A 25,000-nucleotide genomic window follows, 5' to 3' on the forward strand; every position below is an offset into this window, starting at 1 on the left:
TTACTTTCTGAAGTGCCTTGAGATGACTGTTGTTGTGATATACCGCTATATAAATAAACTGAATTGAAACACTGACAGAAAATGGATGAATGTTTTGTCCACATTTACTGTGTTTATAGAGGCAGTAGATACCTACATGGCAGCACCAAAAGAATGAACAATTGAATTTTTGCTGAAACTATCCCCTTAAAAAGTGCTCTCCAGCGCAAGTTTCAACAATGACTATTAAGAATAATACATATTTCACAATTATATTGTCTCTTTTGAATATATGAGGATTTTGTGTGCGATGAACCTAACTCAAATTGAATCTAGAAAAGAAGGTGTGATAAGCGTACCAGATACTCCTTGAACAGTAGGTCTGGATCTTCATTAAAGTAGATCACCAGGCTTTTAAGAGTATGCTCCCTCTTTATGTCGATGTCATCATACTAATGCAAGGGTGGAAAAAAAAGGGTGAAAAAAATGGAATTGATTGATTGCATTTAATTGATGGGTTTATCATTAGTACTGACCAAACTACTGATCGCCATGATATCCTTGATCTTTTGGCCCTTTGCTCCTTTGCTCCCCTGAAAATTTTGCATCAGCTTGTCTGTTAAATTGTCCAGCTGAGCCAAGAACTTCGCCTGCAGGGGTTTTGTAGTGATCTGCAGGAACTCTGCATTCACCTGGAAATAAAACATACACAAATATAATAAACTAGAAGTTTAAATTAGGGTTGCCAACCGTCCCTTAAAATACGGAATCGTCCCGTATTTCGAAACAAAAGCACACGTCCCGTATTGAGCTAATAAGGGACGCACTTTGTCCCGTAATACAGTGAGAATCAAAAGTAGTCTATAAATGTTAATGGAATTAACACTTTGTTTGAAAACATAATTCCCAGCCCCTCTCCTGCTTTGTGACCAATGAGCTGACAGCACACTTATGACAATTCGAGTATGACAATTCAGATTACCGCTCATCTCATTGGTCGAGGAAAGGTCGCTCGCGGAGAAAATACCGGAAGACAACAGATGACCACAACAAGAAGCATGGCCAACAGGGAAACAAACGCCGACACTGCGGTGCAAGTCTCGGACGACAGTACACCTAAAGCTGGGCAGACACTGTGCGATTTTTTCAGTCACGTTATTCAGCTCCTGCTCAAACTGCACGATTGACTCGCAGGGGTTAGAAGTTGGTAGGTCACGATGCAGGTCTCACACTATACCGCCCGATGCTCTGATGCGACCTGAGTGCTCACACTGTGCCTCCATAACATGAAGGTTATAACAGAAAATCTGTCGCTCCCTCTCTCTCTGTCTTTCACTCACACAGACACACCACCACCATCAACTTTGCTAAATTGCTAATGAAAAACATGATCAGGCAGCTGTGATTGAGCAGCATGTAGATCCAACTATTTTCACGGTTGTTGTGGTCGTGATCATTTTGTGAGGCCACATCGAAAAGGCTCGGATGAGCTTTCCAAAGTTCTACAAGTAGTGCCTCCATCGCTTGTGTCCAGATCACACGCTGCACAGCCGCGCTGCTCCGTCTTTTTCACCGACGTTTACGTGTTTGCGCGTGAGCAGTGTGAGCGCCTGTGGTGAGAACCTCACGAGCGATTGATGATCGGGAGCTGGTCGTGAGGTGTTAATCACTTCTCGTTACCCCACGTATACTACACGACGCACGATGAAGGCCAAAATCGGTCCGATCACTCAAAAATCGTCTCAAAATGGGCCAAAAACCGCACAGTGTGAGCCCAGCATTAGAGCAGCAATGTTTGTTCCCCTCAGAGAAAGGGAAGAATGGGAAAAGGAAAACACCTGGCTGGAAAACGTTAATATGGGCATGTGCAGTGAATATCAGCGCTATGTGGCCAGAAGTGTGATAATATAACTTATTTTGTGTAATAAACAACTGTAAGGATAGATGATTACAACAAATAGATGACTAATACATAAAAGTAATACATAGATGAATAATGATGATGAGTTATGATGCGTAATCATGGGAACAAGCGGGTTTACAAACAGGAGCAGCTGATTAGCATTAGAAAAGCTGAAATAATACCTCAACTGAAGCCAATTGTACTAAATGCACTAAATGTGCACTGTTACAAGAATGTTTTTCTTTCTATTGTTTTCTATTATTTTAAGTTAAGCAGGACAGAGTTCTTTTAAAGAAAGATTTACTTATATTCTCAAAAGTTAAGCATGACAGGCTTCTGTTTAAGAAAGAGACCTGTTTTACTGTGTTAATGTTTTCATTTTGAGCTAAAAATAAATGGCTAAATGATCATTTGTTTCCCATGTGTTCATATCACAAAGAATAGAATATGCATCTACTTAAATCAACTTCAAGTCAAATGGTTAAAAAAATAATTTCACACACAAAAAAAGAGCTAGAAAATTCACCACACTGGGAAGGGTGAAGACAACTGGGTCGCCCGGCCCTGGCCACGAGGTGTCCCTTATTTATTTTTCAGGGAGTTGGCAACCCTAGTTTAAATACAGACTGCTGAATCAACACACTGAAAGTTGCTAAACATTTGAACCATCAGTGAAGTTTGTCAAGACCTAAACTGTTTTTAGCTGAGTTTAGGAATATATCGCCACCTGTTGCTTTGGCATGTTCCTAGCAGCGTTTTCCTTCATTTTTGCGTTTACCTGTGGACGGGATTATTTTTTAAAACGAAAACGGAAAATCTCCGTTTTCAAAAATACCTGTGTAAGTGTGGACGTAGCTGAAATCTTTTATAATAATAAATAGGTTTGAACGTCACGGGAGTGCGCATTGTGCTGCCTGCAGTTACTCTTCCGGCCACATGGTTCGCTTTTGGTAGCACCCTCAGTAAACTATGTAGTGCTTTTAAAGACACCTCAAAACGATACTTTCTACTAGAAAATGGCATTATATGATAATAAACACAGAATACCACATTTTTAGATTATAAAAAGAAAACAGTAAGAAAGAAGTTAGCTATAGCACATCATCTTTCATTGAGCACAATGGCTAGCTGCTAATAAGCTAGCACACGCTCCGACTTAAAAGTTGGCAGCTACACAATTTCTCCTCTAAAACAAGGCACTTTTGAAAAGACCTGGCTATATTGTCAAAAAAAAAATAGTATTCAAGCAGAGAAGAGAATGGTAGCACCACCAAAAGTTCAAAAAACAACTGTTACAAGCTTCTATGATAAATAGCATTATAGATTTAGCTGATAAAGAAATACACAATTGGATATATGGAAAAATAATATGTTACCTTACCTGAAGGTGTAGTTTTATCCAAAAAGTACAGAGAGGCCAAGAGCAGCTGCATTCATTTAGGTGATCCTGAAAGAGCGCAAAATTTTCAAAGAAGGCGGACCGTTGTGTAACTCAGTAACTTTGTGTTCTTGTGACAAAGACTGCTTTGAGAGAAAATAATTTAGGTTCACCACACGAATAATAATTGCAGTAACGCTGGAGTGCTACATTTGCGTTGAATGAGATTAAAAATAATGTTTAAGCTTAAAGAGGGGCTTGAATTTATTTCTTTGAGTTTACAAATACTTAAGTGCAAAAATGTACTCCTCCTACCCCCAGTGCCCCAACAAACTCATTCATTTTGTGTTCAGAATCAGCCTCTGCTGGTTTTGAATAATTTTAGGTTTACACAAAGAAAATCAAATTAATTTGGTATTTTTTAATTGCATTTGTGAACAACTAACATAATTTGCATGTGTTCTTTGAAAGGAGGACCTGAATCTGTTTTTTGAGTGCAGGCGACGCAGAGAGCTGTACAACACAGTTTTTATTTGTCCAATGCAACGTCCTGCAGTGTCACAATGATGTCATAACACGCTGCAATAAAAACATGATAAAAAACATCAGAGGTGTAGTACCAGCCCTCGGTCTTCGGGGGGAGTAATCATTTTACAGTGTACCAGCTGAGCTGTCAGTCATCAAAGCTGCTGAACAAATATTGAATGAAAAGCTTGAAATCTGAGAGCAGGAGCACTTTAAAAAGACCCTGATGCAGAGTGTGCGAATGAGCAGATTTTCTAATCCAGATTAAATTACACGCTGGTCCCATTCAGGGATTAAAAAAGCCAAAGTAACAAAGACATCAGTGCTGCACAAACATTGCTGAGAACTTCGTCTGTGTGAGCTGCGAGACGTCCGTGATTCAGTTCAAAGGTCAGGTCCACGTGGAACCATCCCTCAGTCCTTGTAGCGCACCTCCGCTCTCAGCTCCTTGGTGACGTAGCTAATTAAGGCAGCGGCGACCTGCTGCTGGAGGGTGGAGTTCCCCATCACGAGCGAGACGAGCTGGGCCGCGTCCGTCCAGTCCAGGTTCCCCAAGACGGCCGTGATGGACTCGTAGAGCTGCCTCTGCTGCGGGGGAGGCAGCTCCATCAGGATCTGAGGCAGAGGTCTGAACTGCCCGCTGGTCAGCCAGCTGCCCAGGAGACCGCCGACGGCGCCGCCTGACAGAGATGCAGAAGAAGAACACCAGCGCGTCAGAGGCGCACACACAGGCGTAAACAGGCTTAAGTAACAGCTGTGGCCGAGGTCAGCGACAGCGACGTCCAACTTTAAACGTCTAAAGCTTTAAACACAGGCTGTTCACATCAATACATTTATTGATTGATTATATTATATCTATTATGGAAAAGTTAAGATCAGAGCGTGTTAAGGCGTGTGCTTTCAGGCCATGCATGTGAGCACCTGTGAGGACATAAAGCCTCCTGGTGGACAAACTTGTGACTCCCCTGTTGAATTATGGGCTTCGCCAGAGTTTCAGAAAACTTGACCTCTGACCTTGACCTCTTATCAAATGAGATGTTAGTACACGCACCGTGCTGTGAATTTTAAACTCTGCGTCGCCTCGTTCTCAAGTTATCAGATTTACAAACTTTGGTGACCAAAGTGCGTCTGTGTTTCCATCAATGCAAACGACTAAATTCAGCGTGTGGTTAAAAATAATCGTCACACATGTGAAACGGCTCTGCCTTCACTGAGGTCGTTTACCTGTTCGTTCACACAGGTGTGCTTTAACTCTCCTGTCGGCCACACAAAGCGATTTACATAACGCCAGAGGCCTTTCAAGATGGCTGCTGTGTGGGGAGGACTTTGCTGGTCCAGGTTACTGAGGCTGCCCGCGTGACGATCACTGCAGCAACTAAAGCCTCCAAACGTCTTCTTACCTGCAGTTACTGCAGAGGACTCGAACCTGCTCGTGTTTACTGCCTTCTACCACAAAAAGCACAAATCCTCAGAGCGTGTTATTACTCTGACAGCTGTGGCAAACACGCGGCCTCGTCCACAGTCAGGTTTAAACCGACAAACTCAAACCCAGCGTCCTCCTCTGTTTCCTTTTATGTCTTTTTATCTCCTTCTGCTGAATCAGCAGATTTAATTCCTCCTTCTTCTTCTTCTACTTACCGACAGCGATCCCCGGAGGTCCGCCGAGCAGCCCGCCCACAAACGCAGATCCTCCTGCCACCATCGCCCCTTTGGTGGAGTTCTTCACGGCGACCTTGATCTCCTCGTGAGCCGATACTTCACAGCACAAACGCATGACGTCGTCCATCCGGGCGGGCATCTCTGCGACTCCACGTGGTGTCTTTCCTGAAAACAAGGTCCAAAAATGAAGAGGAGTGCAAGTAGTTATTCCTTACACAGCGACGCACACCTGGGACAGGTGAGCTGCCAGCGTCACAGTTTCACAGGTAAATCTGCTGTTAGCGTGTCGCAGCTGTCACATCTTTAATCGCATTTCTGTGGTTGCTGCATCATTGATGCAACAGTGTGTGAGCTCCGTGAGAGAGGCAGCGGTGACTAACGTCACACACAGCGTGTCACAGTAACACACGCGTGTGCGACACGAGGTCACGTGTGTACTGACTCCGTGTCTATCTGCGACCACACAAACCACCCAACCCGAGCCTACGCTGCTCAGCGGTTGCGATTTCTCTCGCATCTCCTTCTCTTCCTTCTGCTCCGCCTCCACCTTTCCCAGCATCCACCTGTGCCAAATGTGCAGCTGTATGATGACGCATGAATAGAAATAACATACAGTAGAAATGCAGCACAGACACAAAAGTGGAAGCAGCACGTCTGACCCTAAAATAAAAACCAGTTTCAGTTTTCCATCAGCTGCTGACTGTGACATGTAACAAAGAAAAGTGAGATTCAAAGAGCAGAGTGTCATCCACCTTCAGCCTGTTTGCATAAAACTGTCACGCACACGCGAGGCACGGAAAGGACCACAGCTTGGTTTCACTTTTACTTTCCAACGCAGCCTGAAACCATCAGACGGCCTGTAATCATTATAATTACTCGAATAAACCACATCCACGGCCCTGCTGCGTTATCTTTCGTGTTTCTTAGGGGGCTGTCAGAGCTCCGGGTTCAGGACAGGCTCCGTGTAAACGCGTCGGGCACAATCACAGCAGTTGGACTTAAATTAGACGGTTTCTGAGCGGAGTTTGGTGGGACGGGCTCGGCAGTGACAGGTGTAGCACACCGGCAAACAAGAAGTAACTACAGAGTCAGGACGTGAACATCAGCTGCTCTGTCTGATTCACAGAGTCGGATAATCTGAACCGGTTGGATTCAACTGCGAACTCGGGACTTTTTTTTTACCGACCACTCAGACTCGTTCCCCTCTCTGTGTGAGGCTGCAGAGGTCAAAGGTCACACAGCTGATCGGAACACATTCTGCTTACCTTCAGTCCGTCACTGTCCGCAAACTGTAGACAACTTCCGGCTCTGCAGATCAATGAAGGAGGAAACACACGAGCCTGTTTGATTCTTCTTCGCTGAACACAAACCGGAGAAACGGAGAGAAGACGGTCCGGTGCGCCGGTCCGCTCAGGAACTCACGTTAAAACACTCACGCTCTAATCTCACTCTACTTTTGTTTAACGAACGCATGCGCACAAAGTTTGATACGCTCAAAGAGCACATGCGCACTAAACAAGCCGGAGACCGGAGAAACTTCAAACAAAGTTTCTACACGGAGAGTTCTGATTGGTCGCTGCAGCTCGCTACGTCACCCAAGCCTCCACATTGGTCGCTTGAATTAAAAAGAAAAAAGAACTAAATTCTTTCTTCGTGTTTTGAAAGTCAGCTCGGTTCATTTCCAGCATCCTGCAGCGCGCTGTGGTCGTTTCTGTATATAAGGATTTAGATTGTTTTGATATTGTGGTATATTGTTCATTGTGTTGCTCGTATGTTGTGTTTTAAATTGTTGTGCACTTCGCTCTGTCCTTCACATTTTACTTTATTAAATATTATGATATATAATTATCTGCTTGATTTTCTTATTGTATTCATTCTGTTTAGCTTTGACCTCCTTCGGCTGTTTGTTTGGTCGGATGTTACCGAACTTCAGACCAGAGGACGTTTCTGTGTTTTATGTTTGACTCATTTCTTCTTCTTCTGCTGAATCGAAGAAAAATGAAGTAAATCGGACCTCGCTGTCCTCACCTGCAGTACCTGCGGCTGCCACCAGGAGGCGCCGCCCCCTTTGTTTTAATATGTGAAGCGTTTGTTTCATTGAAGCTGCGTCCCACACACGCCCCGAGTGGGGTGAATGTGGGACTCGGGACCTTGTAGCTGTCACAAACATTCATATCTGATCCTGCGTCTGAATCCTGTTTGTCTTGTTTCCTGTCTGAGAGCAGAGGGACTATTTAACCTCCTCGCATCCTAATATCACCGTTTCATAGAGAGAAACAGAGCGCGGTCCAAGCACCGGCACAGCGAGCTGGAGCAGCCTCCGCGTCCATCACTGACATGTTTACATTTATGCTATTTGCATCTTTATTTCACGCTTTCTTCCTATTTTTACTTCCTGTTGCGTCACACTGCCACAAAGACGTTACCCTCATCCGTGTTTGTGATTGCTGAGCTCCAGATCGCTGAGCGCGCGGGTTAACCCAGCGAGCAGATAACCTGCTTCCGGTGACCTCTGACCCTGACCGGTACGCTGAGGAGTGACCTCAGGCCTGCCGGGTCTGCCCGGCTGAACTCGGCTCAGTGCGAGGATCGGGGCAGGGGGCGGGGCTTTGTTTGTTTACGTGTGATGCAGTGAGATACGCTCCGCCTGATTGGGTGGATTTTGGTGACGTTTGAGGCAGCGGGGGAGGAGCCTGTGTGAGATAAACAACCTGTGGATGAAAACAAGCACAGAGAGAACCGGAAGCTTCAAAGCAGCGAAAACATCGACTTATCGGAGCAGGTGGGTCTGAATCTTTAGTTACACCCACGCGTGACCTTTGACCTGCACGCGGTTAGTGTTAGAGTCTCTGTTCCGCCGTACCTGAGCACGGGCAGGGTGCTTGTTCCAGCTGGAGGTACACGGAGTCCTGCCGAGGTCTGTTTCTCACGCACGCACAGAGGCGCGTGTCTGTTAGTGAGTGCGTGCACTTCTGTTGTGTTTCACGCGCAGATGTTTCTGTAAACACGATGAAGCTGAGGGTCACGTGATGAAGCGGAACTGCAGTCAACATGTGAGCAGGACAAACGCACAGGAACAACGGTTCTCAGTTTAATAGAAAATAAAGTTTTATTATTTTAAGATCTTATAAACTGCAGTTGAGCAGTAATGTGGAAACAGGAGGTGAAAGGTCACGACCCGGCTTCCTGTCTTTGTGGAACATCACCTGGGGTCAAGCTGCTCAGGTTTCTGAGGCCTCGGCGTCATGAGGGAAGCTTTTTACCTGTGATGATCTCACCTGTGTGCTGCTCTTTATCCACAGGTGCTGTCAGAAACGTCGGGATGATCGGAAAGATTCTTGCTCAGCTTATCGGGAATGCCAGCGAGGACCAGGAGTCAGCAGGAGAAGAACACGAGACGCTGCGGGAGTTCGAGGACGAGGGCTGGGTCATCGTTACCCTGCCAGGTGAGAAAGTCAACCTGCTTCAGGTGTACACGCTGTAGCGCCGATGCTTCTAAACATCTCTGATCCTCATGCAGAGGACGGGCTTCTGTCGGCTCCAGACGGGGACCTCCTCGAGAACCTGCTGATCGAACACCCGAGCATGTCCGTCTACCAGATGAGACACGGGGTGGGTGGAGCCGAGGAGGAGGAGCCGGGCTCTGATGAAGAGGAAACCTCAAGGTTATGATGCTGACGATGCTTTCATTCAGATAATCTGAAACCAGTTTTACAAACACAGAAGAAGACAGCAGGGCAGGTGGGCGTGGTTTATAATGTGGCTTCCTGTGTGTCTCTCCAGGCCTGTGGCGGTAAGGCGGCATGTATCCTGGCGTCTCGCCGCCTGGGGGCTTCCTCTGCCGTACAACATCCAGCTGCCGGTGGCGCAGCGTGCCAGGAGCCGTGCTGAAGGCAGGAAGCTGAGCCGCGGCGCCCTTCACAGGCAGAACCTCACCAAGACACGCTTCTGCCCTGCAGAGCGGCGCTACGGACACTTCAAGCAGCCCTGCCAGCGTCTCTACAACTACTGACTCCGATATCGGCGCCGCTCAGGCTTCACCTCGCCGTTACATCACGTGACATTCACCACTTCCTGTGCAGTAATCAAACAGCTGAAAGAACCACACGTTTTTCATTCTTCTGTAAACTTTATTGTCAGCAGGGCGAGCGCCGCGCGGCAGAACAGTCACTGCTCAGATTAATGTTGATGATGTCAGAGCTTCGTGCTCTGTCGCCGTGTTCAAATCTGTCATTTTGGCGGCTTCGCTCTTCTTCTTCTGCGTGTTAAAGTGTGTGATGAGTTGACCTCTTGACCTTTGCAGCGTTCCTGCTGCTTTTCTACTTTTTATTTGACACAAATGTGAGATTTTAATTTTTATTTGTGTGTATTTATAAAATGTTTTAAAAAAGCAAAATAAAGTTTTTGAGATTTTCTAAAGCTGCGGTCTGCGTGTCTTTATGGTGGGGGCTCGTTCACTGCCGGAGCTTCCGGATTTTCCCCATGAACCTCTTCACCTGCTGCGGGTCCACCTCGTTGGCCCAGTGCCCGCCCAGCTTAAAGTGGGAGCCCACTATCATCGCGTTTGCATCCAGGTAGCTCTCGACATTGTCATAGGTCACTCCTGAGCCAATCAGCACGGGGATTCCCACAGACTGGGAAACGTCTGGAAAAACAGAAAAAATCACTTTAATGAATTTCTATTTAAGAACACGTCAGCAGTCGAAAGCTTCGTTTCCCACCGTCCAGCAGCACACGAACGCATCTCAACCCTCCAGACTTACAAACCCTGAAGTCCACCTGAGGCTGTGAGCAACGAGGTTTAGAATTTGAATTAGATCATTTAGATTTCATTTAAACCTCTGAATATTACAAAGGAATCTAGTAGATCGCTACTAAACGCACTGCAGGCTGGACTCAGCACAGAGAGGCGTCGGGGTGAGGGCTGCTGTGGTGCTACTTCCTGCCTCTCAGTCGATATGTGACCCACCCTGATTAGTCACACCTGTTCCCACTCTGATGATCCTTCTGTTCCCTGACACAGTCCGAGTGTTTTCCTGGCTCCGTGTTGGGACCTGGTCTTTGGGCCGTGTCTCTGATACGTTTGCCTCGTTTACTGTCAGCTGTTTGGACCTTGGGTTGAAGCATTGCTAACTAAAACGCAGCCGCTGCTAGCATGCGTGGTTTGTTTATCTCGCCTGGAGCAGCCTCTGCTATATAAACATCATCACCGAGTGCTAACTCCTTGGAGCTCAAAGGTATCTGACTGCATGCTGCGCAGGACCTTTGGGTCGGTGCAGGACAGTGTGTGTGCAAACAGGCTCACTGCATGCATATTCTCTGGCTTCATAATGACTTTGCTCACCTGAGGCGTGCCCTCTCTGACCTGCCAGAGTCTCCTGCCTGTGCGCAGAGGGGTGTGGCAGATATAAGACTGACACATTAGAGTGTGACAGAATAGAAAATACGCTTCAGACGCCTTCACCACCTGCAGAGCTGCACTCAGTGAACCTCCGCTCACACGCGTGACCTGGTGAATGTGTCTGAACATGACCAGCACCTGTGTGTGTGTGTGTGTGTGTGTGTGCGCGCGCGCGCAGCAGTGGCATGTACAGCCCTCAGACTGTTTACAGGCTTGAGTGTCCGGCTGCTATAAATATCCTGGCTGCTGCTGCGAGGACGCGGTGCAGAGTTCAGACTCAGTAACCTGAGCTGATGCAAACCTTACTGACTGATTACTGCAGGATTTATGGTCCTGTGCATGAAGCTGCATGAAGCTGCAGAGCAGCACCTCAACGCTGATTGCTTAAATGTTTTAAACAGGAAATGGACCTACAGATGAGGAAGCACAAAAACATGGCACTCATCAGTAACACCTGAGGGCAGGTATAGCTCTGGGTTTATCTCAGTGAATGTCGGTGGAGCCATGACTTTCATTTCTAAGCTTTCGATAGGAAATGGACTGGTTCTTTTCTACTCTGATCACTTAAGGACACAGAGGGAAAAACGAGTGGATTTACCTCCCACAAACAGCTCAGGTGGGCTTGACCCCCTGCTGTGAGTGTGACATTTAAAATTCAGACTCTTTGGGCGCCGGTTTAGCTCAGTGGTTCGAGTGCGACCCGCGGCCCTCTCTCCCTCAGGGTGAGGGGGACTTCTTCTGGACAAACGGGGTAAAAGCAGGAGGACCTGAGGTGAGGGGGCTTAAAAAAATGTCTGATATGTTGTGAAATACTGTTCTGAGAATAAAGTGAAGTGTGCATCCGCCCACGCAGCACAGCTGATGAAGACACACCTGAACCCTGCAGAGCCAATCAGCTGTTTCTGTGCTGCATGCAGGTGAATCCTTGCTGCAGCTCTAACAGGAGTCACCTGACCTGAGATTTTAACTTCAGATTTTAATTTCAAAATAAAAATCCTTGTAATGTCTCCTTTTTATATTCTGCAGCGTTAATCTCAGCAGTGACGAGAAGCTGCTAGGATTCTGATTGTAGACGATGAAGTGATAAAATGCAGTGAGTGACGAGAGTCAGGCTAACATCTGGACAGAGTGTGCGTGTGCGCGGCAGGGGCGGGACCTCGGAGCTCCTCGGGGTCGGCCTGCAGTCCTGTGGCTGCTCCTGTGATGATGACGCCGTCTGAGAGGAAGAACTCAGCAGCACGCGCCGTCTCTGCGACGCTCACGTCTGACGTCAGGGCGTGAGAGCTGGAAACACACACACACACACACACACACACACACACACACACACACACACACACACACACACACACACACACACACACACACACACACAGAGGCATGTGTGGATGTTACACACTGGAGATGATAAGTGGTTTGCACTGTAATAAAAATCAAACCTTGTGTGAGGTGTGTGAAAGTTTCATGATTTGCTGCTCAGTGGGGTGGATGCTCCTCCCACAGCAGCAGGTGAGCTGCCCTTCAGTGTGTCTGCAGTAGACACCAGAAGGACACCACAGGGGACCATCAACATGAAAGCCGCAGGTCCAGGCAACATCCAGGACGGCCTAAGAGCTCGCCAAGGTGCTGACACACATTTTAACACCTCTCTCGCCCAGGCTGGCCCCATTCACGTCCCAGTGCCTGAAAGCTCAGCTGTGACAGGCATGAATGACTGTTGGCCGGCCGCTCATCCTGATTATCTGCAGCTGTACTCAGACACAGGAAGTGTTTTCACGTCTTCTTGCATCACTGAGTACTTCATTCTTTACTATAACTGCACAGCAGGTGACCTCACCTGTGCTTCTTCTTGATGTCGGTGAAGATCTGCACGTGCTCAGCTCCGATCTGTTTGCGGTACCGCAGTAACTCCCCGGCGCCGGCGTTCAGGAGGCCTTCGTCTGCCACGTGAGCAAAGACGAAGGCCTCAGCCCTGATGAAGTCCAGGCCTGGAAGCACACAGCGCCGTCACCGTGCTGATCACACGTCCTGCATCTTTCCAAACACATCAACATGAACTGAATGAACAACTGAACCTGAAGCCAGAGCCACAGCCAGAGCCTGCTGATTGGCTGCAGTCAGGATCTGCGCTCCTATAGGCAGGGACGGACAGGCGGCCCTAACGCTGCAGCAGACGGCGGTCATGCAGGCGCTCACCTCGGGGCCCGCGCTCAGAGAGTACGGCACATCGTGCATGTTTTCAACGATCAGTCCATCCTGAAAGACGGGATTGGAGGTTCGGTTAGCGCCTCGCCTGTGCAGACTGCAGAGCTGTGAGGAACGCAAACAACGTGCACAAACGTACAACCCCTGCGTCTCTGTAGATCGCTGCCTCCCGGCACGCCGCCTCGCTGATTTCAGACATTTTCAAAGAGCCCAGTGGGCTACCTGAGGAAGAGGAGGAGCCTGTTATAAAGGGTCTCAAAGAGTACCCTCAACACTTAAGGATGTGGGCACCGATGTGCACATCATGCATGTACAAGAATACGAGCGCAAACTGTGATGTTTTTCTCTGCAGCTCCTCCTACTCAAAGTCACGAGTACACCTGGTGACACATCAGGACACAACCATGATCACCTGGACGAACAACAAAACACCGCATATTTACAGCGTGTCATTATTTATTCAACACTAAACCAAAACGCAGCGTGTGAGAAACTATCAGCTGCTGCTAATCGATGCAGGTTATTGACTAACTGATCATCAGCGGTGTGAGCGCCTCTGTAAAAGCAGAGCTTTGGTCTGTTTGCAGGGCGACCGTGTTCAGGTCTGTTAACACAATCCCAAAATATTCCTACGAGTGGACGTCCCAGCAAGTTTACCCCAAGGTCAGAGCGTGCAGAAAGTGTGTGTTAGTGTGTGAAAGGTCAAAGGTCATGACAGCAGAAAAAGTGAGAGCAGGCCTTGTTTGGACAGGAGAACGGGGCCGAGGTTCAGGGTTCAGGGTGGGTCATCGTCTGCATCGATGTACTTATTGTGTATTTTGTTGCCGTGTATCTTCGTATGAAGTTAAGGTCGATCGTACTGCTGCGAGTCTCAGCCTGCAAAAGGGATGTTTGATCTCGACTCACATTGTCCTGGTTAAATAAAGTTTAACTGCCCCGTCACAGGGCGACCACACCGGTGTGCGAGGCTGAAATGTTACACGTCTGACTTAATCAAGTTCATGTCTGAGCGCAGCGTACGCAGGAAAATGTCACATATCAGCTAAATCTGAGCCAATCAGAATGTGTGATGTTGTCTTAACCTGATGACGCGCAGGCCCACGCGAAGCTGGACGCCAGCTCACCCTGAAACCACATTTTGCAAACCTCTGTGCTCTTACTGACCTCCCCCTGCCACGACCAAACACTTCACCTGAACCTGGAGGACGCCGACAGGTGGACTCTGTTACCTGGCAACGCTTTCACGTGAATCATTCCGATAACGACGGATTTTAGACGCCCAAACAGCTCCAAAAACTTCATCCTTCCCTTTCTGTGCAGACGCCACAGAATGAAACCTGTTTGTGTCGTTCTCAGGAGGGGGTCATGTGACTGACCAAAGGTCGACTTTGTTCTGTTCACCAAACAAAAAGAGTATTTCAGCTTCACCGAAGACACGAACACAATCATCTCTGGAACAAGTTTCCTGGCTGTAAATCAGGGCCAGCAAATCAAATCAAATCAAATCACTTTTTATTGTCACATCACATGTGCAGGCACACTGGCACAGCACATGCGAGTGAAATTCTTGTGTGCGAGCCCCACAAGCAACAGAGATGTGCAAACACAACAACACAAACGAGCAAAAAAATGGCCAACCTGAAACAGGACGTGTCTCATCTATTTAACTTTTACGCTCTCTGAGGAAGCTGAAGTTTAACCATTAATGTTTGTCTGCACTCACCTGGCTCTGGGTTTCCTCTCAGACTCACCTTCCTCCACTTTCACCCACTTATTAAAACTTCTATTCTTCATATAGCAGCAAACCTCGAAGCTCCGTGCCGACCGCAGGAAACTCAAAGCAGTCGTTCTGCGCCTGGCAGCTCCATCACCCTCCCTCCTCTGCACATGCTCAAACCATCTCATCCTCTCTGACTCTCAGCTGCTCCTCTGATGGACTCCTCCTTCTCACTCCCAGTGAACGTCTGAACATCTTCAGCTCATCCTCTGCCATCTCCAAACAGCAGAGCTCACTGCTGTCTTTGAACCTTCCCTTTGTCTCGTGCTGCTACCCTTCCGTCACGAATCACCCCTGACATTCATCTCCACCCGCTCCGCCCTGCCTTCTTCACCTCTCTAGTGCACCGTTCATTGCTTTGGGTCCACACCAAGCCTCCTTGTCCTCCTTCCTTTGTCCAGAGGACACTCCCTGCAGTTTCCCTCAGCTTTACTTTCCCAGCATCCTTCCTTCACTCACTTGCTCTTCTTGATGTCCAAAGTCACCCTGCAGTCAACCATCCGATACTGTCCAGCTACATCCTCCCTGACACCACCTCAGTCTCATATCTCGCTCAGATCACACCTTCTGTACCTTCCTCCACCCCTCTGACCTCCACCCTGTGGGGCGTACACACTGACACCCTTCGACCTCACGCTTCATACTGGTGACCTTGCCTGTTACTCCTCACCTCCACAGCACTGCTCAGGCTCCTCCTTCAGGATTACTCCTGCTCCATTTCTCCTCCCGTGATCAGAGCTGTCTGTAAATCACGAGGAAGCCTCGGTGCTTCCCACAGCTCAGAGGGATCATCGTGGAAGTCTCCACTGTCCTGACCTGTGCTGCTGTGTTTGTAAATGCAGATGCTGAGCTCTGTTACGGGTCATGTCTCAGCAGCAGGAGGAAGGATGGTACCGATGTGACGTTATTGCATTTCCTGTATAAGCTGGTTATTAAAACCACGGCCTAATGAATTATCATATTCAGCCTGCAGCAACAACCGTGTGAGGACGCTGTCATGTGATCACGTGACCAGCAGCCACAGATTTGCTGACGTCAAAGGTTGGTTCGCCTCCTGCCACTTCATCAGATTTAATGGTGAAGTTGGGAGCCCGGGGAGGAGTCCGGAGGCGGCTGAGCGGGTCACTCCGTTACGGTCGGAGGCGGGGCGAGTACGGCAGCCCGCAGTGGACATGTGGGAGGCGATACGCTTCATTTTCCCGCTGAATCACAACCCGGTCCCGTGACAGACACTGAAGGTAACGCGCACGGAACCCGCTCGCTCACTTGCTGCGTCATTCTGCCCGCTTTGCGTCGTTTTCCGCGTCTTTCTGCGCCGCTTCTGCCTTTGTTTACATCTGACACACAGCCACGCGGTGCCCGAGCGCTTCCGGTCTGCGAAGATCCGCCCCTCGCAGCTGTCAGCGCGGCACTCACGCCCCCATTTTTACCGGCAAAACTAAAAACTCACCGTTTCCTTCACGCTCGCGACCATCCGCGTAGAGTTCAGCCAGCATACCTGCCGCGTGCCCTGCACAGGTGAGCGGCTGAGGTGACGCAGCTCAATGCGGCTGTAAAGCGGCGCAGAGGGTGGAGATTTAGCGCCAACTGGAATCTACGCCTCCTGACGTGGAGCTCATCTGCGCTCTGCGAGGCGCCAGCTCGGAGCAGTTAGCCCGGCCTAAGCTCAGAATCCCGGGCACCGCGAGCAGGAGAGCACCGGAGGACAGAGAGCACACACCTGGAGAACGCACTTTGAGAACCTGAGGGGAACCCACTGCGGGGTTAAACCTTCTTTTGGAGCTCTCGGCGGAGCAGGGTGAACTTCAAGGGAGGAACTTGAGGTGAGTTTCTGCAGCTGGCTAAAAGTTTGCGTGAGTAGAATTGGGGCTTGATTGCCTGCAGGGTAATGTGACCCAGGCTCCCACGTTAAACCCCCACGGTCTCCGGTCCAGACGTGGACAGCCCCCGGGGGTTCGGCTCTTTGTTGGCCGCTCCGTGTCCGCATCAGGCGGCCATGATGTGCAGCCGGACTCGGTAAAATATCGCTGTTTTCGGTTAACCGAGCCCCGTGGCCGCCTCAGACCAACCTTGCTCGGTGTGGCGTGGATGTCGGGGCAGTTTTCCGGGTCTCCGAGGTCCGGTGGGGGGGCTTTGGGGGCACTTGGAAGCGGCCTGCTGCCCCGCTCTCCGCGCCAGGCTGAGCCGGGCTTTGTCGGGAGGAAGGCGGCTCGGAGTGGGGGTTGGGGCCGCTGTACGTCGCACTTTTACGGCTGTTTAAGTCTAAATTTCAAGTCGTTTGTCGTCCACAGGTTTGCTCCCACGGACGCTTCCACGGCCCCGACTATAATGAGAGGAACACGGTGAGTTTGGCCCACGCAGGAAGAGCCACCAGGAGCTTTAGCCTCACGGGCTAACTAGCCTGTTGTTTCTGGACCGTGTGAGCGTTTACCCGTGCTAACCCGGGTTTGTTCGGCTGATTGTGGATATGGCAGCGCTCGCTAACAGCTGCTGTTTGCTTTGCTTGTTTCAGGGAAGACACAGAAGCGAAGAGTGCTCCTGCCGAGGCCCCCAAACACACCACAGTCCGACCGAGGAAGAGGAAGGCAGATGTTGCTATTGTGAGTGTCCTGAAAGGCTGGCAGAGGCTCCAGCAGGGCCCCCCCCACACACACACTCTGCTGGGGTGGGTCATTGATTTTGTCACAAAGAGGGTCACGCAGGGTTCCAACAATGTTGGACATCATATTAGAGCCACAGTGAGGAGAGCTGACAGAAGCAGTGGGCCTTCATCTGAGGGGAGATGGTGAACAGCACGGAGGCGCAGAGCGCGTCTTTAAGCTCAGGTTTTTTGTAACTGCAGCCCGAAGGTCAGCGGTCACCTGATCCAGCCCTAACTTATTAGCTTTGCCTGGAAGACGATTTGAAGGCTGATCACCTGACACCAAGTGCGGTCCACAGGAGGGGCGCCTCCAAATAACAAAAGCATGAGAACGATAACTCCAGGGTTCCTTCTTTTCTGTTTGTTCCTCAGGTTTTACCGGATCTGGATGAGGAGGTAGCAGAGATGACGAAGAAGAAGCAGCGCGAGTGTGAGGTGGGTCTAATTACCTGCAGCGACTCCACGCCCACAGTCTTGGAGGCGTGTGTTCCTCCTCCACCCTTCTTCGACTCTAACCGAGCTCTTCCTGTCTCCCAGCCGGGCTGGAGTCCTGCAGCTGATCGCGTGAGTCCGCAGAGGTGGATCTCCACGCCTGATCAGGAGGAGTGCCCGCTCGTCCCCCTGGTCAACGCCAGCTTTCCTCATTACAGCTTCCACACCACATGTGTGACACCCGTGCACCACGCGCCACTGCCCGCGCTCTGGTGAGTGGTGCTGATGGCTGCTCAGCCCTCAGTGGTCGGGGGTGTTTTCCTTTAATCTGTCACCTGTACCTGTCCCGTGTCAGCGATCTGTTTGACTCTGTGTCTGTCAGCTGGGCCAGTAAGGACGCCGTGTGGAACAACATGCTGGAGAAGGACAAGTCCTACACCAGAGACGTCCACATGATGGACAAACATCCACACCTGCAGCCCAAGATGAGGGCCATCCTCCTGGACTGGCTCATGGAGGTCAGTACTGAGTCTGTGAACCTGCAGCACCACCTGATCTCAGGTGTGTCTATACGTGAGATTTTAGCTTTACGCTAACCTTTAGCTTCAGGCTGCAGGTTTTACTGTGGACGATCCACAGCAGACGCAGCTCGGCGTCCCGGAAACCATGAAATCATTCATCTAAGAATAAACAGTAAAGATGCAGTCACCTTAATGTACTCAAGGTGTGTGTGTGTGTGTGTGTGTGTGTGTGTGTGTGTGTGTGTGTGTGTGTGTGTGTGTGTGTGTGTGTGTGTGTGTGTGTGTGTCAGGTGAGCGAGGTCTATAGGCTGCACAGGGAGACGTACCACCTCGCTCAGGACTACTTTGATCGCTTCATGGCCACCCAGAGGAACGTCCTCAAATCCACGCTGCAGCTCATCGGCATCACCTGCCTGTTCATTGCCGCCAAAGTCGAGGTGGGGAGGGCGGAGCTCTTCGGTACCGTGCGGGTGCTTTGTTGCGGCGTGTCTGCTGCGTTTCTTATCTTTAAATGTTTCTCTCCCAGGAGATGTATCCTCCCAAAGTCCACCAGTTTGCCTACGTGACAGACGAGGCCTGCACAGAAGACGAGATCCTCAGCATGGAGATCATCGTCATGAAGGTAAAACGCACGACCTGCCTCGGCCTTAACCGAGCTCTGAGCACACCTGTGTCCTCACCTGTGAGACACGGCCTCTGTGGCGTCATCAGGTTTCCTTTGGTTTCTCAGCTGAAGACTCGGTGACAATTTCACTGTTTGGTCCATTTAATTCAGCTTGATTTATGCAGCGTCAAAGGTGCTTTATACGGTCAGGTACAGAGAAGCCCCAGCAGCCAGACGGTCCTCTATGAGCCAGCACCTGGTGACAGTGGGAAGGAAAAACAGGAAGAAACCTCCAGGAGAACCGGGCTCAGGAAGGGGCGGAGCCATCTGAGCAGTTTAATGATGCTCATTGTGTTTAAAAAAAAATCAATTTTAGTTTGAATCAAGTGATCTCGATTCCTTAAATCCTGGATCTATTTTGAATATAAATGTATTTCGTCAGAAACAACACAATCTCAGGTTAAAGCTCACAAAACTATTCAACAACCAGCAAACGGCCAAAGCTGTGAACGCATCATTTCGTGATGTCATTCTGTCATCGCAGCCCTTAAACCTGCGTCAGATGGGAGATTTGGGTGTCTAACGTGGACTCGTCTTCTCTCTAGGAGCTGAAGTGGAGCCTGAGCCCACAGACTCCCGTGTCCTGGCTCAATGTTTACATGCAGGTGGCTTACCTGAAGGACGCGGACGAGCTCCTCCTCCCCAGATACCCGCAGGCCACCTTCACGCACATCGCAGAGGTACGCCGTCTGTTACCATAAATGAATTGTGCCGATGTGCTCGGAGACGAGCGTCTCTCGCTGAGGTGGGACCGTCTGTCTCCCGCCGAGTGTCTCTGATGGTGCGTCTGCTTTCAGTTGTTGGACCTGTGCATGCTGGACGTGCGCTGCCTCGAGTTTTCTAACGGCGTTCTCGCTGCTTCGGCGCTCTTTCACTTCTCGTCCCTGGAGCTGGTGGAGACCGTGTCAGGTAAAATTCATTTTCCACACTTCCTGTTTGTCCCTGCTGGTGTGACTCCACCCCGACTCACCTCCTCCTTCTGTCCGTGCAGCTCTGAAGAGGGTGGAGGTGGAGGAGTGCGTGAGGTGGATGGTGCCGTTTGCGATGGCGCTGCGAGAGGTCGGCAGCTCGCCGATGAAAACGTTCCCGGGAATCTCTGCGGATGACATGCACAACATCCAGACACACGCCCCCTACGTGACCTGGCTGGTAGGTCCAACAGCTGTGTGTGCGTGCGTTTGTTTATTTCCCCTCACAGTCACCGGTTTGTAACTTTATTGATAAGTTTGTCGCTCCGGGGCACAATCGGCTGTTTTTGACTATTTCACCTTTAAAACAGCTTCTCGCCTTGTTTGGTTTCGTTCTTTCAGGACAACCTCGTGTCTCAGTTTACCGTGTTAACACAACTGATCTGAAATCAGACAAACATAAAATCAGTTTTATTTTTTACTGTAACAAACACAAACATGTTTAAAGAATAATTTTCATAACTTGAAATGCAAATATAAATTGTAAGTTTTCAAAACTATGCACAAGTTTTGCAAATAAAAAAGTTTTTTGCAGCCATTTACCGAAAAATGCAGCCAAGCATATTTTTTATAACCATTTCAAAGTATTTACAGAACAACCAGCTGTTCTGCATCAAATAAGAGTCACACAAATTTTATTTGTATTTGTGCCGCTCCAAAAAATAGTTTCTGTCCACTATAAGACAGAGGAGCACGTCCCAGCCTGACGCCTGCAGGCTGGGACGTAGATCCAGAGATTTTTTATCATCTCTGGATCTACGTGGCCTCTCGACACAAGATGAGATACCTTTATTAGTCCCACAAGGGGAAGTTTAAAAACTTGTCTATAGATCACTGCATCTCCATGTCGCCTTACATTGGTCGTGTGATTAGGACACGCCCACGTGTGCGTTGACCCCCAAAGCGTTAATATCAGAGCAGAAATTCAGACAGAATAATTTTGTAAAAATGATGAACGACGGCAGAAAAACGTGAAACGCGCTGCCACCTCTGGTTAAACGAGCTCGAAGCAGAAGAACTCCGTCGCGGCGGCGATGACCGATCGGCGCTTTAATGGTTGAAAAAAATGACATTAAATGCTCACACAAAAACTTTAAAGACAGGATCCAGAAAACTGCTCAGGATTGTTTCCGTTTCCTCCTGAGAGCCGAGGAAAACTTACGTCGTTTTTTCCAGCATGGGTTGCAGCGAGGTTAAGGCCTGAGCGGTCATCGCAGGTGGCAGATAGAGGGCGGAGTTATGTAGACTCCTGGGCGTGTACCGCAGGTGTCGATGGGGACAGGATGTAGTAAATGTGGAAAAAGGTCCAAACGTGTGCTTTTTCACATGCGTGTTCCTGCTGTGTTACAGGAAAAGGCGTACTCCTACCAGGAGGTGGAGCTGCAGTGTCACGGTGGCTGCCCCGTCCCCTCGGGCGTCTTGACTCCGCCCCTGAGCAGCGAGAAGACCGAAGAGCCGGATCGAGGCGAGGCCACCGTGGTTAAGATCAGAGCCAGCATGGAGTCTCCGCCCCCCCAGTAGCAGAGCGCTGCTGACGCCGGCGGGACAGGAAAGCTCGGCGTGTTGGATTTGAGTTTCAGCTGAGATTAAATTTTTAATTCCAGGGAGGGAAACAGCAGCGAGGAGACGCGTCACCGCCATGGGGACGTGCTTAAGCTCCGGTCTGAGCGCGAGCAGAAGAGACTTTGTTTTCATGCTTTTTATTAGCGGTGCTGCTGAACGCTCGGATCAAGTCCAACCACGCCTTTATTTTCTATGCAGAGGCCAAACTGAGGAGACCTTTAGTGCGAGCGCGCGCGCTTAAATCTATTAGTGGCCTCATTTGCCCCCAAACTATTTCTAGGGTCGTGTTTGGCTCTACGTGCTGCTATAAAGTGGGCTGAGCATGATGGGAACTGCGTGCGTGTGTGCGTGCGCGTGTGCGTGCGTGTGTGTGCGCGTGTGTGTGTGTGTGTGTGCGCGCGTGTGTGTGTGCGCGTGCGTGCGTTTTCCTTTTTAATGGGCACAGTGTGGCCATGTTCTGCTTGGGGACCAGTAGCTTGGCTACCTTGATGGACAGGTGAACCAGCCGGGCTTCAGAAGCTAAATGTTGACTGTCTTGAACTTTGACCTTTTTATCCCAAAAATGTCTCTACATGATTTGTTTTGTTTGTTTTTTAATGAAATGCTGCTACATGTTTTCCAATAAAGGTTTTTAAGCTCTTTGACGTGATGAGTGTGAGATGGGCGAGCTCAGGCTGCGCTCCACCAGGTGGCACTGTGACACCGTCAGACGCTTTAAGCTGATAGGAAGGAAACGGGAACTCTAAGAGCATCTCTGGCACTCAAACATGAGTTCACTGCATTCAAACAGGAGGTGAGGTGTTAGGATAACACAACGGTAGTGATGCTGACAAAAAGAGCTTGAACTGAAGATGTTCTGATATTGACTGGCAGTGAGACGGGATCAGAAATGAGTCCATCAGAGGGACGGCTGAGGGGGGAGGGTGGGAGAGGAAGAGCTCAGAGGAGGTTCATGGATGTAGTGAAGGAGGACATGCAGAGGGTTGGTGTGACAGGAGGATGCTGGGATAGGAGGAGGTGGGTGTTACACAGCAGAAGACTGAGAGGTTAAAACATGTCTGTATCTCACTTCTGCAGGTTTTCCTCTGATCTGAAATGTTTTTGCATGCAGGAAACACGCAGACCATGAAGCTCGGTCTGAACCTTTTACATCCTTCAGGAGTCAGTGGCCCACACTACACCTTTAACTGTAATTCATTATTATCAGGAAGTCCTAAAAACTCCCTGAAAAGCCTTCAGCTGATCCAAAATGCTGCAGCAAGAGTCCTGACAGGGACTAGAAAGAGAGCAGATTTCTCCTGTATTGGCTTCCTTCGCTCTCGCTCTGCAGGCCTACTTGTTGTTCCTAGAGTATTTAAAGTAGAATGGGAGGCAGAGCCTTCAGTTTTCAGGCCCCTCTTCTGTGGAAACAGGAGACAGACACTATCTCTGACCTCTGTTTCTCTCACATTGCTGACAGTTTGATGTGAGTTGTGCTGATTTTAGATTTAATTTGAAGCTCAGACCCTCCAGAACACAAACACGTGACTCTGATCTTCATGGGGGACTCCCAGAATGCACCTGCAGGCACAGGTAAAGTCACCTGAACCTGACTCAGCTGGGTGGAGAAACTCGTGTTCTGTTCTTTGAACTCTGGATTGGAAACACAGCATGAACCAGCAGATTAAAGCAGAGAGCGTGCTGGTCCGGTCTGTGAGCCTCGATGACGGTAGCTCAGCTTTATCAGACCGAGGGTTCACTTTGTCAGGCTCTGGGGACACGAGCTCCTCGGATGGAGAGCAATGTGGACGTCTCAAAGATGATGGATGTGCTCGACGAGGGCTGACGAGTTCTTCTAAAAGCAATCAGAAACTTTAACAAGTCTAAATTTCTGCCATTCCAGGTCACCCCCCCCCCGACCACTCCTGAAACCGCTGCTTTGTTAAAGTTTGTTTATTTTAAAAGGTTTTTGATTTTGTTCTGTCAGTGCTCAGAGTGCTGGAGGCTAACAGCTACAGCCAATCACCTTGAATCTGAGCCGCCAGTTTGGACCGTTAATCAAAAACGCTTCACTGCGGTGTGACATCACCGATCAGCTGCTGCTGCACCAACACCACCTCCGACTTCCAGGAGTGTCTGTGAATTTTCCCACTCAGGAATTCACTTAATCCTGACCCCACAGGAAGGCACGCTTGCTCCTTCAGGATCGTCTTAGTGAAGAGTGGGCTTGTTTCAGCCTCTCGAGGGTAAAAAGGCCTGACCGCTGGTCTCATTATGTGCCGAAGGAGCTGTGGATCTGCTCGCCTGGTTTCATGTCTTCACACAGGTGCATGAAAATAGCTCAGTGATCTGTCGCTGTTTTAATCAAACTTTTTATCAGGTTCCCTTTGGAGTCCCAGCGTCCGTGAGCCGCTCAGAATCAGACGATGTTTTTGTATTTATATGTTTGTGAGGCCAGTTTGGGTGGGCTGGAGTTTTGCTTTCTTCACGGTTTCTAAAGTTTCACGTGGAGATGTGCTGGAGAAAAAAAGAAGCAGCTGCGGATCGGGGGGATCGGGATCCACGTCGGGCTTCTGGTGAAGCAGCGTGGTGGATGCCTCCGGGCTCCTGGTGGGGGTGGAGGGGTGGTGTTTCCTGCCTGTGTGAAGTGATGTTTGCTCGAGCTGAGCGGCGTCAGAACCAGGCCAGACCTCCCTCAGGGCCGTGCCACCGCCCCATGTAAACAACTTGCTCCAGTGTATGTTAGCAGACACTTTGATGTTAGCAGCTCTCCCGCTTTCTCTTCTCTTACTCTTAAATATTTCATTCATCGCATTCATGTGGCCTGGAACGGCTGCAGTCGCTCTCAGGCACCGCTTTGGGTAACGCACACTTTCAGCTCAGACTCAGTGAGTCCACTAAAGTTTGTCAGGTCTGCAGAAGCTTTGAGGGCTCGAGGAGGCGCTGGACAGGCTCCTGATGGTTTAGCTGGGATTGTACCTCCCTCTGGTGGACACTTGCGATAACTACAGTTTACCTGTGCAGGACTTAAATCCTGATGTTGTTATTGTTACTGAAGCAGGGTTTCCTTGTTGAGCTCAGTGTCTCAGTGTTCATCACCTGTGTGTGTATATTAAAGGTGACCTGTTCTGCCCTCCCTCCTTATCTGGTCCCGCCTCAGTGCAGCCCTTTAACTCATCCTCTCTTTGAAATAAGCCGTTTTAACGCCAGTTCTCTCCTCATTGGCTGCCCCTCAGAAGTTCTCTTTAAGACAGAGACTCCAGCATGATCTTAAATGGGCGGGACCACTAAGAGCTGTCGCCCAATAACCTTGCGATAAAATCACCTCCTCCTTTTACTGTGAAGAAGCTTAAATATGTTAAAATGTTCACATTTACTAAACCGTGCGTTTATAAAACCGATGAG

The 25,000-nt window shown here is 49.3% G+C and overlaps 5 protein-coding genes across 9 annotated transcripts in view; 2 read left to right on the plus strand and 3 right to left on the minus strand.

Annotated features, from left to right (window-relative positions):
* LOC308398090 (uncharacterized protein) overlaps window positions 1-3,642 on the minus strand; it is a 4,817-nt gene extending 1,175 nt beyond the window's left edge. The window contains exons 1-3 of one of the 3 annotated variants that reach the window (XM_080884498.1): window positions 3,264-3,642; window positions 516-671; window positions 339-431 (exon numbers count right to left, since the gene is read on the minus strand). In XM_080884498.1, coding sequence (XP_080740624.1) covers window positions 339-431; window positions 516-587 — 165 coding nt within the window. In that variant the 5' untranslated portion in view covers window positions 588-671; window positions 3,264-3,642. Of the gene's footprint in view, window positions 1-338; window positions 432-515; window positions 710-961; window positions 2,790-3,263 lie in introns of those variants that run through there. The other 2 variants (XM_080884499.1, XM_080884497.1) reach the window with 2 other exon arrangements.
* Window positions 3,643-3,774: 132 nt separating this feature from the next.
* Window positions 3,775-6,951, minus strand: LOC308398092 (protein C19orf12 homolog). The gene is made up of 3 exons (XM_080884501.1): window positions 6,710-6,951; window positions 5,424-5,609; window positions 3,775-4,465 (listed from the first exon to the last, which is right to left on the minus strand). The coding sequence occupies exons 2-3, from the start codon at window positions 5,581-5,583 to the stop codon at window positions 4,200-4,202; spliced, it is 426 nt and encodes a 141-aa protein (XP_080740627.1). The 5' UTR covers window positions 5,584-5,609; window positions 6,710-6,951; the 3' UTR covers window positions 3,775-4,199.
* Window positions 6,952-8,337: 1,386 nt separating this feature from the next.
* LOC308398091 (tumor protein p53-inducible nuclear protein 1) lies at window positions 8,338-9,887 on the plus strand. Its single transcript, XM_080884500.1, has 4 exons — window positions 8,338-8,361; window positions 8,747-8,890; window positions 8,965-9,109; window positions 9,228-9,887. Exons 2-4 carry the CDS (start codon window positions 8,767-8,769, stop codon window positions 9,454-9,456), a joined length of 498 nt encoding a protein of 165 aa, XP_080740626.1. The 5' UTR covers window positions 8,338-8,361; window positions 8,747-8,766; the 3' UTR covers window positions 9,457-9,887.
* An 11-nt stretch (window positions 9,888-9,898) lies between these two features.
* Window positions 9,899-16,522, minus strand: LOC308398088 (uncharacterized protein F13E9.13, mitochondrial; the record flags this gene model as incomplete). 2 transcript variants are annotated; one of them, XM_080884495.1, is made up of 6 exons in its annotated part: window positions 16,278-16,522; window positions 13,190-13,272; window positions 12,921-13,101; window positions 12,683-12,833; window positions 12,002-12,129; window positions 9,899-10,089 (listed from the first exon to the last, which is right to left on the minus strand). In XM_080884495.1, exons 1-6 carry the CDS (start codon window positions 16,321-16,323, stop codon window positions 9,899-9,901), a joined length of 780 nt encoding a protein of 259 aa, XP_080740621.1. In that variant the 5' UTR covers window positions 16,324-16,522. The 2 variants fall into 2 exon arrangements, with proteins under 2 accessions (XP_080740621.1, XP_080740620.1); XM_080884494.1 differs by lacking the exon at window positions 16,278-16,522 and adding an exon at window positions 14,280-14,532.
* An 11-nt stretch (window positions 16,523-16,533) lies between these two features.
* Window positions 16,534-22,262, plus strand: ccne1 (cyclin E1). 2 transcript variants are annotated; one of them, XM_080884493.1, is made up of 12 exons: window positions 16,534-16,650; window positions 17,119-17,169; window positions 17,340-17,427; window positions 17,841-17,903; window positions 18,006-18,172; window positions 18,283-18,418; window positions 18,712-18,858; window positions 18,948-19,043; window positions 19,631-19,765; window positions 19,883-19,994; window positions 20,077-20,234; window positions 21,404-22,261. In XM_080884493.1, the coding sequence occupies exons 2-12, from the start codon at window positions 17,156-17,158 to the stop codon at window positions 21,572-21,574; spliced, it is 1,287 nt and encodes a 428-aa protein (XP_080740619.1). In that variant the 5' UTR covers window positions 16,534-16,650; window positions 17,119-17,155; the 3' UTR covers window positions 21,575-22,261. The 2 variants fall into 2 exon arrangements, with proteins under 2 accessions (XP_080740619.1, XP_080740618.1); XM_080884492.1 differs by lacking the exon at window positions 16,534-16,650 and having other exon boundaries at window positions 16,657-17,169; window positions 21,404-22,262.
* The last annotated feature ends 2,738 nt before the right edge of the window (window positions 22,263-25,000 follow it).

This window comes from Rhamphochromis sp. 'chilingali', assembly GCF_963969265.1.
Source record: "Rhamphochromis sp. 'chilingali' genome assembly, chromosome: 6".
Taxonomy (NCBI): domain Eukaryota; kingdom Metazoa; phylum Chordata; class Actinopteri; order Cichliformes; family Cichlidae; genus Rhamphochromis; species Rhamphochromis sp. 'chilingali'.